The sequence below is a fragment of the Mchenga conophoros genome, linkage group LG1 (assembly GCF_057382185.1).
Source record: "Mchenga conophoros isolate Kocher_MC1m ecotype Shallow Benthic linkage group LG1, M_conophoros_male_GT1.1, whole genome shotgun sequence".
Taxonomy (NCBI): domain Eukaryota; kingdom Metazoa; phylum Chordata; class Actinopteri; order Cichliformes; family Cichlidae; genus Mchenga; species Mchenga conophoros.
The window spans coordinates 2242572-2262957 of NC_140526.1; the positions used below are offsets into that span (position 1 = coordinate 2242572).

The following is a 20386-nucleotide window of genomic DNA, read 5'->3' on the forward strand; positions in this document are numbered from 1 at the left end:
CGTCCGTCCGTCTGCTGATCCCCTCGGTGTCAGATGCCTGAACTCGACCGCTCGGGGCAATCCCAGTGTGAGGCGGAGCTCCGAAACCTGAGACCGCAGAATCCTCCACCCACCAGCTGAATCACTGACAAAGAGCAGCCATGATGGAGTCCATCAGCCACCAGGAACAAGTAAACTGAGTACCTACCATGTGATCAGAGCTGCTCCTCTTCTACAGAGACCTCAAACCCGTAAAGCTAAACACGCTGCCGTTAGTTTGGCTCACGATGTGCTCGGGCACGCTGGCAAGCAGCTGCTGGATCGAACCGTTGCTACCTTCCTGTTTTCTTCTTCTTCCTGCCGAGCGTCGGGCAGATCAGACTGACACCATCAGAATTCATCACCAATCCCATCAATAACTCCCAGTCTCTCTTTCAGACCGGTGTCCGTGCGCAACTGTTCCTCTGACCTGTGCGATGTTCAGTGGCGTCCCGGTGCGTGGCGAGCGTGCACCGTGGTCTGTGGGAGTGGCTTCCAGTCCCGCAGGGTGGACTGCGTTCACAGCAAGACCGGCCGGACTCTGGCCGACCAGCACTGCGCCTGGCTCCAGCGACCCTCCACCTGGCAGCACTGCAACACCGCCACCTGTGGGAGTAAGTCTGCGCCGCGTCCTGCGCTCTTTAGGTGAAGCCGTTAAATACGTAAACCTACAGCTGACCTGTGGCGTGTGCGATCGGCCACGTTGGACTTGTTTTATTCAAACCGCTAAAAAACCCTGAAGGTTTCTTAAAGTTTCATGTAAAAGTTTATGCAGATGAATTTCACCTTTGTGGGCTTCGGGCGCTGCACAGTCAGGCTGATTGGAGCAAACCAGCAGCTCTGAATGACAATCAGTAAATGTTAAATGCTTCATTTTAATCACCGGCGGCGGCGCTCCTCGTACGTCACGACATCCTGGACGCGGGCCGCGCTGTCAGCGGCTCACGAGGTGATGTCAGTGTCAGAAAACTCACAGCTGCCCTCAGCCCGTCATTTTCACCCGCTAACGTTCAGAAAAATGAAAAACCTTCCTGTTTTTGAGCTTCGCTCGATATCGACACGTATCGATCGCCTCATGCAGGTGGTGGCGTTAGGTTGGGTGCAGACTGCGTCAGCCCCGTCGGCCCGTCAGAAGAAAATGGGTGGATGGGCTTAATGTTTTATTCAGTGTGACTTAGAGCGAGTCAGGTGTTGGAGTTTGTGTCCTTAAAAAGATGCACCGTGTTTAACGTGAGAAGGATCCAAACTTCTGTTCAGAGTGTTGTGAGGCACGGTGGTCACAACTTATAGCAAAACAAGATAAGGAGGAGTCTGTGGGCGCGCACGGCCTCCCTGTCGTTTGGAGAACCTTGAAATCTGCACCATCGAAAACCTAAAACCTCCAGAAACACACCTGTAATGTTTTTCACGGTGCTAAATGTGAGATGAGGTGTTCATCGTGCTTCTTCCTGCAGGTGAATGCGAGGACACCACCCAGTACTGCAGTGTGGTGAGGAGGCTGAGGCTGTGCCATGTGGACACGTACAAACAGAGATGCTGCAGCTCATGCCTGCGTGGCGTTGACTCCACCTAGTGGCGGTGGAAGGTTTTAACCGCACGCACACACGCGCACACACACACACACACACGCACACACAGATGGGTCTACAGGAGGCGGGAGCCTGAGCAAAGACTAAGACGGACAGCCCGTGAGTGCACGCCGACCCCAACGAGCTTCAGCGTGAATCTTTCACAAACTGAAAGGAAATCTGACGACAGGACGAGCGGGCTTGACTTTCTGATCTGGACTAAACTGTAACATGAAGACAAGTGTTCACTATGTGGATCAAATAAAGTTTGTGATTTTCCTACACAGACAGCTAGTTTCCCGTGAGATTTAAAGAAGCGTGTTTTCTTGTCAACGAGACGGTCGGTCTGCCAGCAGCACGTGACGCCTCTGCAGCGTCGCGCTTTTCTGTCTCTGATCTCTTTATTTATTTGTGCAATTCTTCAAAAATGTTTTTATAAAACGACACAGTTAAAAACAGAAAAAAGGAAGTTCCAGTTTGTTACAGCTCGGGTCGTTTCTGCTCCCGGCGTCGTTTCTGTGAACGTTAATGAAGCCGGACGAGTGACACGGACGGTGTCCGAGCGAGACGCGAGGGTCAAAACTGACTCGGCTGCTAAGAAACTGGAGCGGTCCTTTAATCGGGCCCTGCCGTTACATCGGTGTCGCCGTGCCTCAGCTGCTCATTCCTTCACCAGAGTCCAAGTTTCCCAGCTTTTCCATCCTGATGAGTTCGACTGACACTGAATTCTTGTTTTCTTTGAACATGAAATCATTTTAAAGCATTGCCTTTAAAATCCTGCACTTGTTTCTGGGATGAGCTTCAGTGTTCGGTGCTTGTTTGATTTCTTTACTGATCTAAGCCGTGGTTCAGTCTTTACTTATTACAACATTTTTTTTTAAACAAGTCGATTCAGTCCAGCAGAAATGTCTCCATAAGTGAGCCGAGATGTAGGAAAATAAAGTTAAATAAGACAGAATTTATATGAAGCCTTACTGAAAGTATCGTCTTTATAATTTACCAGTAAAATACTGTAACAAAATTAAGAAGTAATGAAAAAAGCTGCTTGAAATAGAATAAATATTCACTTCAGCACAAATAAAACCAGACTACAGAAAGTAAACAGATTTTTAATTCAGTTTTATTTCTTTTTATGGACCCAAATCACAGCAGTCTGAAGGTGAAGAGCGTCCGACCCAACCTCTTCACAACACAGACTGTATACAAAAGATGGACGTCACCACCGTGACACCGCCCACTGACTCATTAACGTGACATGTAGTGACGTGAGGTTCTGGCTCCTCAGTTATAAAGTATCAATACAATAAATAAGTATGAAAGATCAAAGTAGTGACGAGGCCACGGACTCATCAGTGGACTGTGGGCTCATTTCCACCCAGATTTACTTTACAACCAGAAGATTCGCCCCCTGCTGGCCAACACAAACAACGCAGGTTTAAGACGGAGAAGCTCGTTCCATCTTTCATGTACAGCTTCTGTGTGGGCACAGCTGTGATAACCCACCACAGCTGTTCTTCTAAATCGGTAAACAGGGATGCTTCCTGAACCTCAGAGCCACACAGTATGAGCAGTTTTTTGGTGATACCACGTTTCTGCTGCTGGTGGAGCTTCAGTTTGCCTAAGCACGGATGTTCTAACCCGCCTCTGATCCTCAGCCGTGACAAAGCTTTGTAGAATAATTTCAGCTCACACTAAGACACCAGCGCCACACTGATTTCCACCGACGGGGTCTGCTCATGTTACCTTTGTACAGGTCATCATACCGACGTGCTGCATTGTACAGTGTCCTGTATATACTGTGTTCTAAGTGCAATATCGTACTCTGAGTGTAGACTGTGCGAGGCCTTTATTTTCTTACTTCCTGTTGTATTTTTAACTCCTGTTTAGGATATAAAGCACTCGTATTGTGTACGTTGATCAGGTGGTGCGTTCGCTGCCCCTCGCCTAGTTTGATTTGCATGTGATGTTTTCTTGCTCCGTTGTGACAGACCACTCATTAACGTGTTCAGTGTTTCTCTCTGGCTGCTGATGACTGCACGGTACGGCCAATCGGATGTGACGGCATCGCGCTGCTTGCGGACTTCCAGCTTGGCTGAAAGAACATGCGACAAATCATAAATATGCTTCAGGTGACAGTGCAAAGGAATAAAGACCGTTTGATCACTTCATGACTGCTGAGCTGCTTTTTGTTTGCATTTGAAAATAAAAATGTTCCCAGAGAGCGATGAGAGTTTGTCACTGACTCAGACACGGGTCCACATCAAGTGATATTCAGGTGTTTCAGGGCGAGTGGCCCACACCATCTTTGCTGGTGTGTTATGGAAAAGGGGGCTTTAAAGGAAACTTACACATTTCACTGGGAAAGGAACATAAAGGGGGGGGGGCACAATTTGAGGCATCATCAACAGGTGTACACATGGTGTCAGAGGCTCACAACCCTCTGTGTGTGAGATAGAAACTTCTAATTCCTGATCATGTTTTGGGAGTAAAAGACGTTTTTGTTGGAAACAAAGAGAGACCCGCTCCTGTCTGAAAGTTTGGTGAATGTGAAGCTTTTAAAAAAAAAAAAAAAAAATCCCAGCTCTTCTTCTTCACTTTTAAATTTTATTGCCCCCCCCCTCCTATGATATCTACAACGGCGCCTGCAGAGGTGAGTCTAGATGGTTTACACTGGTTATGACGTTTTTAGCCGTTATCATCATTGAAACCATTATCAGCTGGGTCATGACACATTCTGGGTGATACGTGAGTTAGAGCAAGAAGTGTGTTAAAAAAACAGATTGTCCCAAATCAGATTATATATTAACTGGTATCTACACACCACCAACATACGAGATAACTCACAGGAAGTGCCTCCAGCCGCTGATCATTGATATGTTTTGTGTCCGTGTTTATAATAATAGTCTGTAGTCAGCAGTATAAAAGAAGCAGTTATGTAATAAATGAAAAGTGATTTTAGAAATATTCCTGTGACTCTGCATTATTCTACCTATTCTGTGTTTTACATCATAATCAGTTCTTTATATAAGAACTTTTGGAAAAGTCGTATTTAAAAATGGGAATTTCTCAGATTTCTGGTGGCGGGGGTCGGGGCAAGCAGGGTTTTTTTTTTTCTTTTCAGGTGAATTTCCATTTAGTGTCAGAATTAATTCTGAATGAATAAATACATTTTTAAATAATTGAGTCAATAAAAGTTAGAAATAAATAATTTATTAAATGTTTTAAATTAAATGAATAGGCATTTAATTAATTATTGAAAGATTTAATTAATTCCAATTCGAATTGATAAACGAAACATTTATTAATTATTTAATGGCGTATTCAATCAATTCATTTTGTCACTCCTGGCCCTCCATACATCCTCCGTGACGTTTACATCCGTTTAAATGCTGACTTGGTTTGAGAGGCGGCGCGTGAACTCAGCGGCTCCAGGACGAAGCTCTTTTTTCCCCAAATGCTCCTGAACGCAGCTAGGACGTATGCCAATGGGCGTGGTTAAAGTGCAGCATCAACTTCCGGGAAAACAACGCGAGTCGGGTGTCCCCCACATGTTTGTAAGATGCGAGCTTTTCACGGCTCGGTTTGTGCGTTTGGCTTGATTTAGACTCCCGGGACGTCGCGTCGCTGCTTTAGAGCGGAAGTGTGCTCTTCCTCCTCTTCCTCTTTTGAGGAGTTTGTGGTGGTTAGCCGCAGAGTTAGCGGCTCCTCCGCTGCCGGCTCTCATTCTCGTCACTCCGTGTTTCAGGGACTTATCTGACAGGTCCAACCGGTGACCGTTGGTCCGTCCGTGCTTTGGCGCTGTGGCTAACATCATTAGCAGGTGAAGGTGGGCTTGTTGTCGGTGTTCACGATGGGACACACCAGCCTGGAGAAGATCATCTCCCTGCAGAGAAACCCAGCCAACATCAGGAACCTGTGCATCCTGGCTCACGTTGATCACGGTGGGTCAAAGTTATTTAACATTTATCTCAGTTCTCACGTGAGTCACTGTGGGAGGATAAACAAGCACAACGAGCCAAACTCGATCGAAGATTTAACTGAATTGCTGTTCGGCGGGACTGCCTAGCAGGTAGAGTATGAAGAAGGGGAGCTCTTTAATCGTTAGTGCCCAAGTTAATATTCGGCACACTTTATTTACTTACAGCCAGCTGCTGAGTGGCAGCCCCCCCCCCCCCACACACACACACACACACACACACACAGGGATGCAGGATTTGGCGTGATGTATAAAGTGACTGACATCGGCAGCATCACTGTGTTCTCATATCTAATTACAGCTATACTACTCAAGACTTTGAAGCTTTATTAACACTCACATTTTACAGATGTTCTGTATTCATTTATTTAAAAGTGTTAAACACTGATTCTGTTCCTGAGGGTTTCTGCCAGGATGTCTTTTTTAAGTTTCTGCCTGTTTTCAGGTAAAACTACTCTGGCGGACTGCTTAGTGGCGAGTAATGGCATCATATCCAGTCGACTGGCGGGGAAGGTTAGTGACTGTTGGCTGCAGTTTCTTGGGCAGGTCGGAGCAGGTTTCTCACTCTTTCTTCTTTGCTGTATCTTCACAGCTGAGGTATCTGGACAGCCGGGAGGATGAACAGATCCGAGGAATCACCATGAAGTCCAGCGCCATCTCCCTGCACTACTCACACGGTAACGCTCCTTTGTTCGGCGGGGTTCACTTCACCTCGGGACTAACCCCGTGCTGTTCGTCCGACTGGCTCATGTATCTGTGTGCAGGGGGCGCTTCTGCATCCAGTGCATGTTCTCCCCGTGTGTGCGTGGGTTCTCTCCCACAGTCCAAACACATGCAGTTAGTGGCGGTGGGTTAACTGGTGATTCTAAACTGCCCACAGCTGTGGTTGTCTGCGTGTTGTCCTCAGTGATGGTGGCGACCTGCTCAGGCTGTGCCCCGCCTCTCGCCCTATAACAGCTGTGATAGGCTCCAGAATTTAACTGTAAAAACGCCCCCGTGTGGTCGTCCTTCACCTGTGCTGGACGCTGATGTGTTGTTTGATGCTAACTGCCGTTCTGTGTTTGTGTGCCTCGTCTCAGGAGATCAGGAGTACTTGCTGAATCTGATCGACTCTCCGGGTCACGTCGACTTCTCCTCAGAAGTTTCCACCGCCGTCCGGCTGTGCGACGGAGCTGTTGTAGTTGTCGATGCGGTGGAGGGAGTGTGTCCGCAGGTAAACCTGCTACCTTGCTGTTTCAGAGATGCGCTTTAAGGACGAGAAATGTCATTTACTGTGGATTTGGTTTTCGGAAGTTCAAGGAGCTCAGAAAGAAAAGCGTCTGGACTTTCTTGAAGATGTTCCACCTCTCATCTGAGAAGCTTCTGTAAGAGCAGTTGGTGGAGAGGCCCAGATTTTCCCTAAGATGTCCTCTTAGGGATTTCTTATCCGTGACCCTCTTGGGACACATCCCCTTTAGGGCTTAAAAGTCTGGGACTCTCCGCCACCAGAGCGAGTTTTAGATTCTTGACTGGAGATTTGTGATTGGCTGAACCTCAGCCTCCTGAGATACTCACAGAGCCACTCAGGTCATCATCATAATGTAACAGAATAAGTGCCCATAAATACACGTTAGTGTGTAATTACATCTTCCAACAAGTTGATGCATTTTCATCAGCAGAACCGTGATCGCAGCGGGAGCCAGTTTTGGTGAAGCCGCCATGTTGAGTACAGGGACAGATGGACGTCAACGTTCTGCCCGGTCATGTTTTACACATGTGGCTGGAGACAGTCATCATACGGCTTATAAGTTACTTTAAATTTAAACATCACAGACAGCTTTCAGACTATATCCGACTATTTTTGCACATGTTCCATTTTGTCCTTCTCCCACACACACCTCAATCATCATCCTGATCATCCCGCCTTCAGACATCACGAGTCCAGCTGTGTTAGGTCCACTTTCCTGCTGGCTGACAGATGCTAACAGCAGCACTTACTGACAGGGACTCCTCAGCAGTCCATCTCAGTATCGCTGTCATCAGAAGTGAGCTTCTCTGAGATCAGCAAGAAATGTGAATAAAACCAAACCGTCGTTATCGCCCTCTGCTGGTACTTCAGTACAGTTTCTGTGTTTATGACGCAGTCTTGATTTCTAACTAAGGTGTTTCACCACGAGCTCTCAAACGCAGGTGTGTGTGTGTCAGACCCAGGTTGTGCTGCGGCAGGCGTGGCTGGAGAACATCCGGCCGGTTCTGGTCATTAATAAGATTGATCGGCTCGTGGTGGAGCTGAAGCTAACGTCTCAGGAAGCTTACACTCACCTGAAGAAGATCCTGGAACAGGTGAGGACCCGGCTCTGTCAACCACGTTTTACCGTCTCTAACCAACACCTGCTGAGTCGTACGCTTCGTGCACCGCCGTGATTTGTCCTTGCAGGTGAACGCCGTGACGGGAACTTTGTTCACATCTAAAGTTCTGGAGGAGCGAGCGGGGAAGGAGGAGGAGGAGGAGAAAGAGGGCGAGAAGTCGAGCGGAGACCAGGTTTACGACTGGAGCGCTGGGCTCGAAGAGGTCGATGACTCCCACCTCTACTTTTCTCCCGACCAGGGAAACGTGGTGTTTGCCAGCGCCATCGACGGCTGGGGCTTCAGGTGAGGCGGCGTCGATTCACGGAGGGAGCAAAGCTTTGTTTGCAGGCTGCAGGACGCAGAACATGAACTGAAAGACTCCAGTGCCGCGGCTCAGCCGGCTCGTGAGGCCATGATATTCATGCTGGTGTAAATTAACTGACCGGAGTCACTTTTAGGGCCACAGTTTGGTTTGAGCACAGGCTTCGGTGCTGTTGGAGTTACAGATTATTCTGTGCAGAGAGCCTTTAATGCAGATGTGCATATATAAGCATAATATACAGCAGTGCAGGAAGAGTCTTCATTAAAACCCTCATGCAGAATAAAGGTGCACGCAAACCAGAAGGACAGGCGAGTGCAGGCGAGAAGCACCAGTTTAGTTTAGTAAGGAGAGTTGTGTGTGCACCCTGTGGGCTGGGTGCAGTTCAGGAAGATCATCCAGCAGATGGCGCAGTTCTTAAATGTAACATGAATACAGACCCAGCTGAGTGTTTGCCTTTCAAAGTAAAATACATTGACCAGATTTATAACTTTGCATGAATTTCAATATAAAATACAACTTTAACCCCGGGCTGATCAGCTCTGCTCAGCTGATCAGCCCGGGGTTAAAGTTCACGTCTGTGTCACTGTTAGCCTTGAACAAAGAAAAAAAAAAAAAAAAAAAAAAAAAGCTTCTGGATGTTCATGGAGGCTGATTCTGTTTTCCAGCATCCGGCATTTTGCTCACATCTACAGCGAGAGGATGGGCATCAAGAAGGAGGTGCTACTGAAAACCCTGTGGGGAGATTTCTACCTCAGCATGAAAGCCAAGAGGATCATGAAAGGAGCTCAGGTGACACAGCTGGGAGGTTTATGTGGTGTAAGAATCACGTCTGCAGTCAGAGCTTCCTGGGATGATAGTTTCTACAGAGCACCGCGGTGTTTGAGACCGTGGTAAAGGTGACACGTTTCTGCACATGGACAGAAAAATGTCAGAGACAAGCGAGCACACTGCAGGAGTACAGGCAGCTACGCTTTGCCTCCATCTGAGGAAACGGCGTTCAGGTCATGAAATCATTGGCGAGCCAATAAAAGGCGAGAACAGTCAAAGCTGTCAGGTTTTATTTTAAGACCTTAAAGTCGTTAAGTTGCCCGTATCAGCTGGTCTTTGAGTCACAATTGATGAGACGAGCATAATAAAGCAGTTTAACATCAGCTGATGATGTTCTCCACATCACTGCAGCAGGGTTTAATTCATGTAAAACCTGAAACTGTCAAAGTCGGCATGTGTCTGTGCACCTCCTGCAGCAGCCTCACCTGTCAGACGTGCACACCTGAAAGGGAGCACAGACAGATGCAGTTAAAGTTGTGATGTAAAGGTTTCCAGTATAAAAACAATGAGAAGCTGAAGCCTTTGGTATCACCGTGTCGATGAGGTCGTTTGCATCTGTCATTCTAAACTGAGGCATCAACATTAAGCCAGGTGTTCAAAGTGGACTTTTATTCCCGAGACAAACGAGACTAAAAGCTTCAGGCAGGTTTAAGCTCAGCTTAACAGACGTGTTTGTACTCTGACACAGCAGGATCAGCGTGAATGCTAAACTACGTTTATGGCCTTCAAACCTGGACCCGGCCTGTCCACTTAAATGCGTCAATGTTTTATTTGGTGCGTCTCACGGTGAAGTTTAAAGTGCAGCAATTCAGACAAATAATCCACATTCAGGCCAAGTGGGCACACAGCAGCATTAAAAGGAGATTAACCCCAACTCCACCTAACCAGAGAACCCTGTGGGGGAGCCACACCCAGCAGCCTTTCTCACAGAGGCGGTCCCAGTACTCACCGAGCCGAGCACGCCGCAGTCGAGACCAACGAAGTCGCACTTTAAAAAGATTTGAGTCCAAAATGGCTCAGGCTGAGGAGGCAGCTTAAATAACCAAGACTCAACCTGCCCAGGTGAACGGCATCAGGGTGATAGGCTCCGCCCACCTCTACCCACAGCTAGCCTGCAGTGAAAACGACTCACTGGTGGTATAATTACCTTTGGTGTTTTTATTCTTAGTGCCACCATCAGGTCACACTTCAGTGTTGTGCACATGCAAAGAAATAATAACTTAGAACTGTATTTATATTAGAGATGGCACGATACCACTTTTTTATGTCCGATACCGATATGAATCCGATATAGTGTTTTTTAATCAACAAAACTGTTTTTTAAATATCTTGCTGCATTTTGTATAAGTTCATACTCAAGTTTAAAACAACAACTACACTAAAGCTATTCTGTTATACCTGTATGCAAAAAAAATATTTCATAGTTCAGCAATACTGATCAATCTAATAAACTTAGACCTGCACCATCCTCCCTATTCTGGTATTTTAAAGAGTACTTAGCATAAATATTAAGCAACCTAACTAATAGGGTTCCAACTCCCAGCAACAACAAAAATAAATAAATAAAAAATAGGGAACCACCCCTCACGCTCCACCTCATGATGCTTAATCAACGTAATCAACCTTAATTTGATGCAGTGTGAAAAAAAATGCACAGAAATCAATAATTTTTCAAGAAATATTAAATAGATTCAACATCTTTCTTCAACAAAATTGCAGACTGCACAGATGGTACCTTCCCAAAGTAAAAAGTACTATAGCTTACTAGGGTATATATATTAGACTTAATAGTCACTATATACAGTAATTGACTTCTATTCATTTTACATCAAATTAAAACTTTGTGTGTCAGATAATTATTTATTAAAAGCTCGACATTTTAAATGAGAATAAAGAAAAGTATGTCTTTGTGCCCCCTTTTCCCTGTTCATGCCCTATCGGCCCCCCTGGCTAAACTTTGCTAGATCCGCCCCTGCACAGTTACCAGCGTCAGCTACGTAGAAAAAGATCCTCGAGTAGAAAGTAATATTAAATACATTCTAACAACAGCTTATCAAGCTTAAACGTGCTGCTGTTGTTCAGCCGCTGGTTTCCTCTTTCTGGTGCAAAGTGGGCCAAAAGCAAACTAGAGACACGGACTCGCGACAGAAAAGCCGATCAGCTGATCGTTAAGCAGTTTCATGATTGAAGTAGCAGCAGGAGAGGCAGTCGCTCCATATATCGCTTGTTAAGCTTAACGCAGGAATGCTTTACAAACATTCAGAGATGGACTTACACACTTGCTTTACTTCTCTCGGGGATAACTTTGTCGGAGATGAAATGCCGGGTTGCTAGCGAAGCTCCACATGCTATCCAGACCACCGACAGGTCCCGCATGCCACAGCCGCTCTATCACGTGATGCATACTGCTCCGACGTGCTAACGTTCTGAGGTGAGTTACGGCGTGTTGCAAGTTTTGTGAGGTGCTTTCGTGATATTTAATGGATCGGATTACATTTTTTATTTTTCTCCGATATCCGATCCAGTAATTTAGGTCAGTATCGGACCGATACCGATACGTAATATCGGATCGGTCCATCTCTAATTTATATTATTTCTTAATATTGCACCTTAAACAGAGCAGGAAAATATTCATTCAATCATAAACTGACAGGTGCAGCCACGTTAAAGGCAGAAATTTATGAATCGAGGTGAAACTGGAAAAGGAAAGTTTTCAGTGAAGCATTAAAAGATCAGAGCAGAAGGTTTTTGTGCTGTTGGAGCATTTTAATGGCATCATGTGACCAATAATATCGCTGCTGTGAGGTCACTGCACTAACAGGCCGTCCAAGAAGGCGGAGCTTTGAGAGTGAAATTCAAGGATGTCATTTGGATGTCACCGAGCACTGACAGCAGGTCATCTGTGTCCGAGGTCCCGAACGAGCCATTAGGGGGGAACTTCCTGGTATCTGGTGACGGCCACAGAGGTCGAATCACAAAAGTCGGTGATAGCGTTTTTGGATTTCTCCATCTTTTATATACAGTGTGTGTTATGCTCTTCTGCTCCTGCACGGCGAGAGGCTGAAGTCCCGACTGACCCGGCATGTTTATTGGATTGGACTGGTACCGGCCACGTTTCCCAGCAGACGCTCGGCTGCTGCCCCCCCCCCCCCCGGGCCCTGAATGATGAGTGTTTTGGTGTGTTTCTGTCTGGCCAGCGCTGCAGCCGTCAGTGCCTGCAAAACAGAGCAGCGATGGAGGGGCTGACCTCTTATTCATGCTCGCTCGTCATTCACAGGCACGCCGGCCCGTGAATGACGCGGTGAGGCTTTTTAGCAGCACACTCACAGGATGGGGATGAGCTGTGTGGGCTGACCTTCTGAATCGCAGCTGGATGCAGTCGCTGTGTGTCTGCAGAAAAACGTCCTCTGTCCTGTGTCTTGGGTGTTTTTTCCCTCTTTTCATGGATATGTCACCTCATGTTTTAGTGTTGTGTGTGTTTACAGCTCACACAGGCTTCAGTGTGCTCACCTGTTGATGTTCCTGGTAAAAGCTGGATTTCAGCAGAAGTAGATGAGAAGTGTTGCATCAGTGAGCTTCTCTGATGTTACTTTGTTCATTCGTCAAATATAGAATGAAAAGAGCACAAACATGTTACCTGAATAACGACATGAAGTCAGTGAATATTAGTTTAAAGGTGGAGTCGTGCAGTGTTTATGGTGAATGCAGTCAAAGTGGACTTTGCAGGTCCCTGCATTCTGTCTAGTGTCCAGCAGGGGGCAAGTCCTCTGATCGTGCTCTCTGATTACAGTAAACACTTTACAGTTTATGGTCTCATTTGCTAGTTTGAAGTCTTGTTGAATAAAACAAGATGCTCCTGTTTGAAATGATGCTCACAGAGAGTAAAGCGGACAATAAATCAGGTCGTGGTCATGAGCCGGCCTCCGGGCTTCAGGAACCCGTTTGCTGATGCGTGCAGCGCGCCATGTTGGCCTTTTAGATTCCTGCACCTCAGACGGTCCACACTCACAGGCTGAGGTGCTCCTGTATTAATGATCCATTTCATAGGGAAGGTTTCAAAGCTGCCCCAGACACCAGTGCAGAAATCACGTAGTGGGCAGGAAGCACGATGGCCAGCATCCAATAATAAAACCAAAAGAGCAAAAACAGAAAACCTTCAAAATAAATCAGGAAGTAAAGACGCACAGAGCCCGAGAAAAAACTCACAATGAAAAAGTCTGATGTGGCAAATCCAGCAAACGTCCTGAGTGGTTCTGGTTCCAGGAGGTCTTTGCTCCTCTGCTTTGTTTCTCGTAGGAAAACGATTCCTTGCACTGATCAGATTTTCTCCTCCATGTGCGACGTCCCTGCAGGCCAAAGGAAAGAAGCCGCTGTTCGTGCAGCTCGTGCTGGATAACATTTGGAGCTTATATGATGCGGTCGTCATCAGGAGGTTGGTTAACTTTTATTATTTCAGTAAAATAAGTTTTTATGAATAACCTTCTAAGAAACACGAGGAGGCAGCGATGTTCCACAGACTGTTCTCAGCTGCCAGGACGTTTCCACACAGAAGCTGTGATGTTCTCAGGACAGGTGGGAACGCGTTCCCGACCCCGCGGCCGTAATGGAAGAACTTTCTCTTTATTTAAATCCCCAGAGACAAGGAGAAGGTGGAGAAGGTGGTGACGTCACTCGGGGTAAAGGTGATGGCCAGAGACTCGCGTCACTCCGACCCCAAAGTCCTCCTGTCTGCCATCTGCAGCCAGTGGTTACCCGTTTCCCAGGCCGTCCTTTGTATCCTTTGTCCTGTGAGGTGAGCGCGTCCCTCGGCAGGACGCCAGCACGACATCTTTGTCCCGCCTGTCCTCGGTGATCTTTAACACGCGCTGCAGCCATGGTGTGTGAGAAGCTCCCCAGCCCGTTAGAGATGGCGGCCGAGAGGGTGGAGAAGCTGATGAGCGTGGGAGCACGCCGCTTTGACTCGCTGCCCGAGCAGACGCAACACCTGAAAACAGGTATGCACGCACACGCACACGCACACGCACACGCAGTATTTGTTTGGGATTTCTAACCAATGACAGGAGCTCTTTTGTGAGCATGCTTCTGCACGTCCCAATCATCTGTGCAGATCGATGGTGACTCCTCCTCTGGCTCGTGTAGCTCTGAGCGAATCAGGACTGCTGACACCATATCAGCTGTTTTGCTGGCCCCGCCCTGAGGAGTCGCCGTCTTCTTACTAACCTCCTGCTCAAACACATTTTTATAGATTTGTTTTTACTTTCTTTTATATTTTTGCCTCTTTTCGCTGTCGCCTCGTCCTGGTCGTATTCAGCCTCACGTTGGTATCAAACAGGAAGCACAGCCTTCAGATCCTGCATCAGCTGATTTCATTTGCCTGACTTTGTTTAAGGCTGCGTTGTGGTCGGCTTCAGACGCTTCAGACTAATCTGACATTCGGCGGAGCCTCGTCATGCAGTCTGTGATCACAGCTCCTTAATAATCACCATTAGATGCTTAAAATCAGTAATTATAAAGAGTTATTGTTGAACCCACTGATAGCAGCTGTTTGCAGTGACCTGTCAGTGACCGTGTGGTGGGTCAGTGGTGTTAACGTCTCGCAGTGATCATCAGGGCGACGGAGGCGCTGTAACGTCGGGCGTGTGGTCTGTTTGGATTTCGTGTTGTTGTTGAAGCAGCTCGCTGTTTTCAGCTGTCGCTGTGTGTTTGACTCTTTTCCTTCATTCCTGGTGTTTCCCAGCATTCCTGCAGTGTTCGAGTGAGGAAAACGCTCCTGTCATCGTCTTCGTGTCCAAGATGTTTGCCGTGGACGCCAAGGCCCTTCCTCAGCACAGACAGAGGTAGCTGTGTGTCTGTGTGTGTTCATGCAGGGGTGTGTTACTGAAAGTAAAACAGTACTTATTTAGTCAAAGCTCTCACCAAGAAGCTTTATGCGTCCTCACCATCAGAAGAATTTCAGCCTGTGGCCTTTTAGCTTCAGCACTTTACTTGGTGCTGACCTCGAGTGCTGCAGTCTCATTGCCTTTGAAACGGCTGCTTCAACGTTGCAGAGCAGGTGTGAGCCGCTGCTCGCTCGCTCGGCTAGTCGCTGTCTTTAAGACATATTTGGTGCATCAAGCGGCTCCTGTTTTATTTCCGAGGCGTCGCCACAGCAGAAATGCGTCCTGATGTAAGCCTGAGTGTCTCCGCTGCACAGCGATAAACTCTCAGTAACACGGGGTCAGTCGATGAGTTTGCAGGTCAGTCGGGTCAAGCTGCCGTTTCCATGCAGCCTGTGGAAACAGTGCGAAAACATTTGATGCAGTCTCTGGGCAGTCGTTTGTGTTGGCACCACGAGTATCACAGTACTCCGACCTCTGACCTCTGACCTCAAATTAAAGGCGTGAAAGGTCAGGTATTCATAAAATGTCTTTTATTTTTAAAACTCTGCTGCTTTTGTTTCTGACGGCAACATCAAGGAAACGATGCTGATATATGAGGATCCTGGATGTCACGTCTCACCCTCCCACATGTCTGTGATTTATGACTTAAATATTAATATTAAAGAGCTTGGAAAGAAAAACTCAAGCAATTCCTTGAATTCAAGGAACTTAAGGAGGTTCCAAACTCCTATGTCAGTAATTATTATTTATTAATGTTTTCTGTTTGTTTACTTAATCATTACTTTTACTTTTTTATGAGTGTGTGTGTGTGTGTGTGTGTGTGTGTGTATTCATATCTTTGTGGGGACCAAAAATTGAAAGTTTACCAAACTCGTGGGGACCAAAATGCCCGTCCCCACGAGTTTGGAGGCATGTTTGAGACTCAAAATGTGTTTGTGGTGTCAGGATTACAGGTCGTGGTTGGGGCCAGGGAAGCATTATGTCCCTGACATGTCCTCACTATGATATGAAAACGAGTGTGTGTGCGTGTAGCCAGTAGGTGGCGCTGCTGTCGCGCCTCGTGGATGTTTGGTGTCTGGACGAAGGCCCACTGTCTGTATTTTGAGGACCATAAATGCATCTCCAGAAACACAGCTGATTATTTTTGCTGTTTATTGTGAAATCAGTTCCTGTAGCACACAGTCAGAGATGAAAATACTTCCTGTGAAAGCAGAAGCGCGTAATGACACGAGGAAATGTGTTTCCTTGTAAAACATCCATCATCTGGAAACTGCTCTGTTTTAGCTGCACGTATATTATCAGAGAGGAGTGAACAGTTCCCGTGCTGGAGGCAGAAGCTAGCGTCAGAGCGTGCTGTGCCTGGCTTCCTGCGGTGCCCTCTGCGTCGCTGGAGCACCTTTACCTCCAGTTTGTCTCTTACTCCAGGAGGGTTGGTGGTAGGACACAGCTGTTGGCCCTCTCCCGTCCGTGCGTCCTTCTCGGAGGTGAACTGAGGGTAAACCACAAACCCCCCAACAGCCAGTGATGGATGGAGCCGTCATGGCCTATCCTGGCCCGCCTGTCTCTCCTTAGGACGCGAGCGCGCTTTAACATCACACAGCTCCCTTCCTCCATGTCTGGCCCATTAATCTAAGCCCGGTGTCACCGAATCTGTCTTCAAGCCCTTTATGAAGATGGGAGACAAGGTCTTCGACTTCCTGCAGCGAGATGAATAGCGAAGCTGTGTTCGAGCTTGAAAGGCTAGGATGACGAGTTGCAGCGTGGAGTGGATCGCTGCCACGGCTCATTGGAAGCAGATGCTTACAGGAGGCTTGGATTGATGTCGAGGAGTCATTACAGCGTTGGTCCCAGTGTTGGTTTAATGGCCTGGCCTGTGGAGCATGTGTGTAAGCCATTAATGGGCCAGAGTGAACTCGTTGTCTTCGCTCTGCCTCATTGTGCACTGCTGACTGATCTGCATTCGCTCAGTTGTGGCAAAGCTGTAAAAAGCTCTAATGCGATGTTGTGAACTCCATTACAGTGTTCCTCGACTAATTATCGTAGCAGCTAACCAGTGTGACACGAAGACGCTCCGCACATTCCTGTTTATTAGCTTGGGTGTCGGGTCATTTGGACGGTCAGAAACGAGCGGGCTCGCGCGGTTGTTCAACTGCCCCGCAGGACGTGATGATGCGATGACGTTTGGCTGCTCCGGAGTCGTTTTATGCCACAGAGTAGCTTTGACTGCAGGAGGTTTCCAGTTGAGTTCAGGATGATTTTGCATTTTGGGCCTGAACGTTCGCTTCGAGCGCTTCCAGGGTCACGGGAGCCCTCCCCAGCCGCACACAGACACACACTCCCAGCTTTGGCTGTGGCCAGATGTTGGATTAGAACCCCGGACCGTCTTGCTGTGAGGCAACGGTGCTGATCGCTGCACCACCGTGCCTTCTATTATTACGTTCAACACGTTCTAGTTTTCAATTTTAATCCCTTCTCTTCATCACGGTTTGTGATTTCAGCTTGGATCGATCCTGCCACGTGATTGGCTGATGTTGTTGTTAGCTGCGTTGCATTAATGTGGAAATCGTGGGTCGATGTTAATGTTTAAAATAGTTGATTCTGATCAGTCGACCCAGAGGATCACCAGCAGCCACTCGCAGCTTTGTTCTTCCACCTCATCCTCAGAGGGTTTAATGATGGGGTCTCCACCAGTCTGCGCTCCATCAGCCGAGTGTATTTTGGGGTTGTGAGCATATAGCATACAGCATATGCTCCATTCCTCCGCCTCTGTTTTCATCTTCTTGATCTGCAGCGTTTCTGATGCAGAGAGATTCAGCCTCAGCTCTCAGCTTCCTGTCACAGTTCTGATCCTAATTGCAAACTGTAGCAGTGCACTTCCAGTGGCAAGCAGAGGAAAGGAGATATAGACAAGCTGTCAGAGGAGGCATGGAGGATGAGGACTAGGAGGTATGTGAAAGAGAGAGAAGGAAGGAAGGAAAGGCCATCTGATATTGTGAGGCTGGAAGGAAAAACCTGTCTAAAGTCCCGGCTAATGAGCTGCGGGAGCTTCTTTCCTCTTTGCCTGCAGCAGGCGTGCATCCTCTCTGCTGACATCTGTGTGGCGGCTGACGGCGCCTCATAAACATGTTGTTCGTCACCAACACTCAGGTCCTGGCGCTGTGGGTCACCTCCGACCCAAAATCAGTGAAGTCTTTGACACGAAAAGTTCTGAAACACGGAAAACAAACGACTGAGGCGTCTGACTCTCAGACTACGACACGTTACTTTATGCCAAATAAAAATAGAAGCAGTTACTGTGAATTATCGGCCCATCGCAGCCCTGATGATTGAGGGCCGCTGACGATTCATGTTCATCCAGGACTGCAGGAAAAGAATTCATCTGTAAGGGAAACGACCTCGAGCGGTCGACTCCGGCGAGTGAAAAAAGCGTCTGATAACTCATTAAAGGCTTACCTGTAAAAACCCTTAACATTAATTATTGTTGGATCCTGACTTTAAATCATTAACGGAGTCGCTGCTGCGCTGCCACTTGTCTAATTCGCACACAGCGCTTCCCTCAAAGTGGAGACGCGCGTCTCAACAGGTACTGATGCACTCAGAGCGAGGACAACGATCCCCCGTCGCACCCGCGCGTCTTTTTGCTCATCTCGAGGTCCCAGTGGCCAACCCGCTCGCTTCTGTGAAACTCAGGACTGTGATTGGACAGAAGCATTTACAACACAGAGCAGAGGCAGAGACGGCTCGGTGGCTTCACCTTGTTTAGTGTCAGGTGCGAGGGACGGGCGCAGAGCTCGGGTGCAACGAGCTGCTGAGAATCTGGTAAAAATTGTTAATAAATGCTGAAAATGTGGATTTTTGGACCAGAACTTGAGATGAGGAGGAAATGAGTTCAGGTTTGAAGCGTCACTACTGGCTAACAATGTGCACAGACATGGCGACATAGCGAGGGCGTGACCTGCAGCGTCCTGCAGCGCGCCCAAAGCTCACGGTTCTTTTTCTCAAATGCTGCATGCATGAAATGTGAAATGCGTAAGTCTGCCATGCGGCTGCTGTTGCAACTGGAACGACACCGGTGACAGTGCAGACACTAAAATGATAAAGATTCCTGACATGTTTTTATGCATAAAAGTTGATGAATTTGTTGAATTTCTTCCTATTTCGACTCTTTGCAACACCAGTAAGAGAAAGTCTCACATGTCAGACATGAGCTGCAGCTTTTTCCCAAAGAGCTGTGACATCACGTCCTGTCATCGCACCTCAGCAGATTCGCTGCGAGCCACTGCGTGCTAGTCCAATCAGTGATGGCTGAAAGTCATGTTCATTAAAAAAGACAAACAGTGCTGCGCAGCAGGTCTGATCAGGGTCAGAATATCTGGACTCGCGTGATCTGATCCGACCTGACCGCTCACGCTTTGTGGCTCCTTAAACTGTGGACAAAGAAAACTCAAGTTTACTGTCACAACTTCCTGCCACAAGAGCTTTCTACGCCGTGGTTGCTGTTGAGAAAAACCCTGCAGTGTATATATGTGGAGTCCATAGCAGGGGCAGTCGGCATAAAATCTGTGCCGGATCAGATTTCTGCCTAGGATTGGTCGAGGCCCGGGGTAGCACTGACCGCCACTGTGCCGTTGGCCAACAGGTAGCAGTGGAAACGCTGTAGATCTCACCCTGGGTCAGCACACCTGAATCACGTGATTAGTTCATTACCAGGCCTCTGGAGAACTTCAAGACATGTTGAGGTCATTTAGCCATTTACATCAGCTGTGTTGGATCAAGGACACATCTAAACCTGCAGGACACCGGCCCTCCAGGCCTGGAGCTGGACACCCCTGACATGCAGGGACTGTGCCGGGTCACGGATGTAGTTAAGGACATGTGGTGGATGCTCTCCTGCTGTGGAGCAGCAGAAAGAAGCCTGTGAAGTCTCAGAAGTGCAAATCTATTCATTTAACTGCATATGGACTTTGTGAACTGCTTTGCTTTGACATCGAGGATTATAAAACCCGCTAAACAAACGAACCCAAGTCCCAGTCCAGGCGCTTCTTTAAACCTCAGTGAGCGGGGTCTGCCGAGGCCCTCGGTCTTCACATATCTTAACAATTGGGGCGATCGTGGCTCAAGAGTTGGGAGTTCGTCTTGTAATCGAAAGGTTGCCGGTTCGAGCCCCGGCTTGGACAGTCTCGGTCGTTGTGTCCTTGGGCAATCGTTACTGAGTGTCCTTGCCTACTGGTAGTGGTCAGAGGGCCCGGTGGCGCCAGTGTCCGGCAGCCTCGCCTCTGTCAGTGCGTCCCAGGGCAGCTGTGTGTGAACGGGTGGATGACTGGATGTGTAAAGCGCTTTGGGTTCTTAGGGACTAAGTAAAGCGCCATACAGATACAGGCCATTTACCATTTACTCGTCTAAATCCTCCATCCAGCTAAACAGCGGGCTCTGAGCTTTATTTAGCCTTTAACTTACTCACTATGCA

The 20386-nt window shown here is 47.7% G+C and overlaps 2 protein-coding genes across 3 annotated transcripts in view; both read left to right on the top strand.

The window, feature by feature from the left end:
* The window catches only part of adamtsl3 (ADAMTS-like 3), a 197453-nt gene extending 193642 nt beyond the window's left edge, over positions 1-3811 (top strand). For both annotated transcript variants that reach the window (XM_085275485.1, XM_085275550.1), the window contains 2 exons: positions 418-632; positions 1473-3811. In XM_085275485.1, coding sequence (XP_085131611.1) covers positions 418-632; positions 1473-1591 — 334 coding nt within the window. In that variant the 3' untranslated portion in view covers positions 1592-3811. The remainder of the gene's footprint in view (positions 1-417; positions 633-1472) is intronic.
* A 1128-nt stretch (positions 3812-4939) lies between these two features.
* efl1 (elongation factor like GTPase 1) overlaps positions 4940-20386 on the top strand; it is a 75417-nt gene continuing 59970 nt past the window's right edge. Inside the window, exons 1-11 of the mRNA XM_085275653.1 lie at positions 4940-5527; positions 6008-6075; positions 6155-6239; positions 6642-6775; positions 7747-7884; positions 7979-8193; positions 8878-9001; positions 13393-13472; positions 13677-13813; positions 13912-14034; positions 14778-14877. Coding sequence (XP_085131779.1) covers positions 5437-5527; positions 6008-6075; positions 6155-6239; positions 6642-6775; positions 7747-7884; positions 7979-8193; positions 8878-9001; positions 13393-13472; positions 13677-13813; positions 13912-14034; positions 14778-14877 — 1295 coding nt within the window. The 5' untranslated portion in view covers positions 4940-5436. The remainder of the gene's footprint in view (positions 5528-6007; positions 6076-6154; positions 6240-6641; positions 6776-7746; positions 7885-7978; positions 8194-8877; positions 9002-13392; positions 13473-13676; positions 13814-13911; positions 14035-14777; positions 14878-20386) is intronic.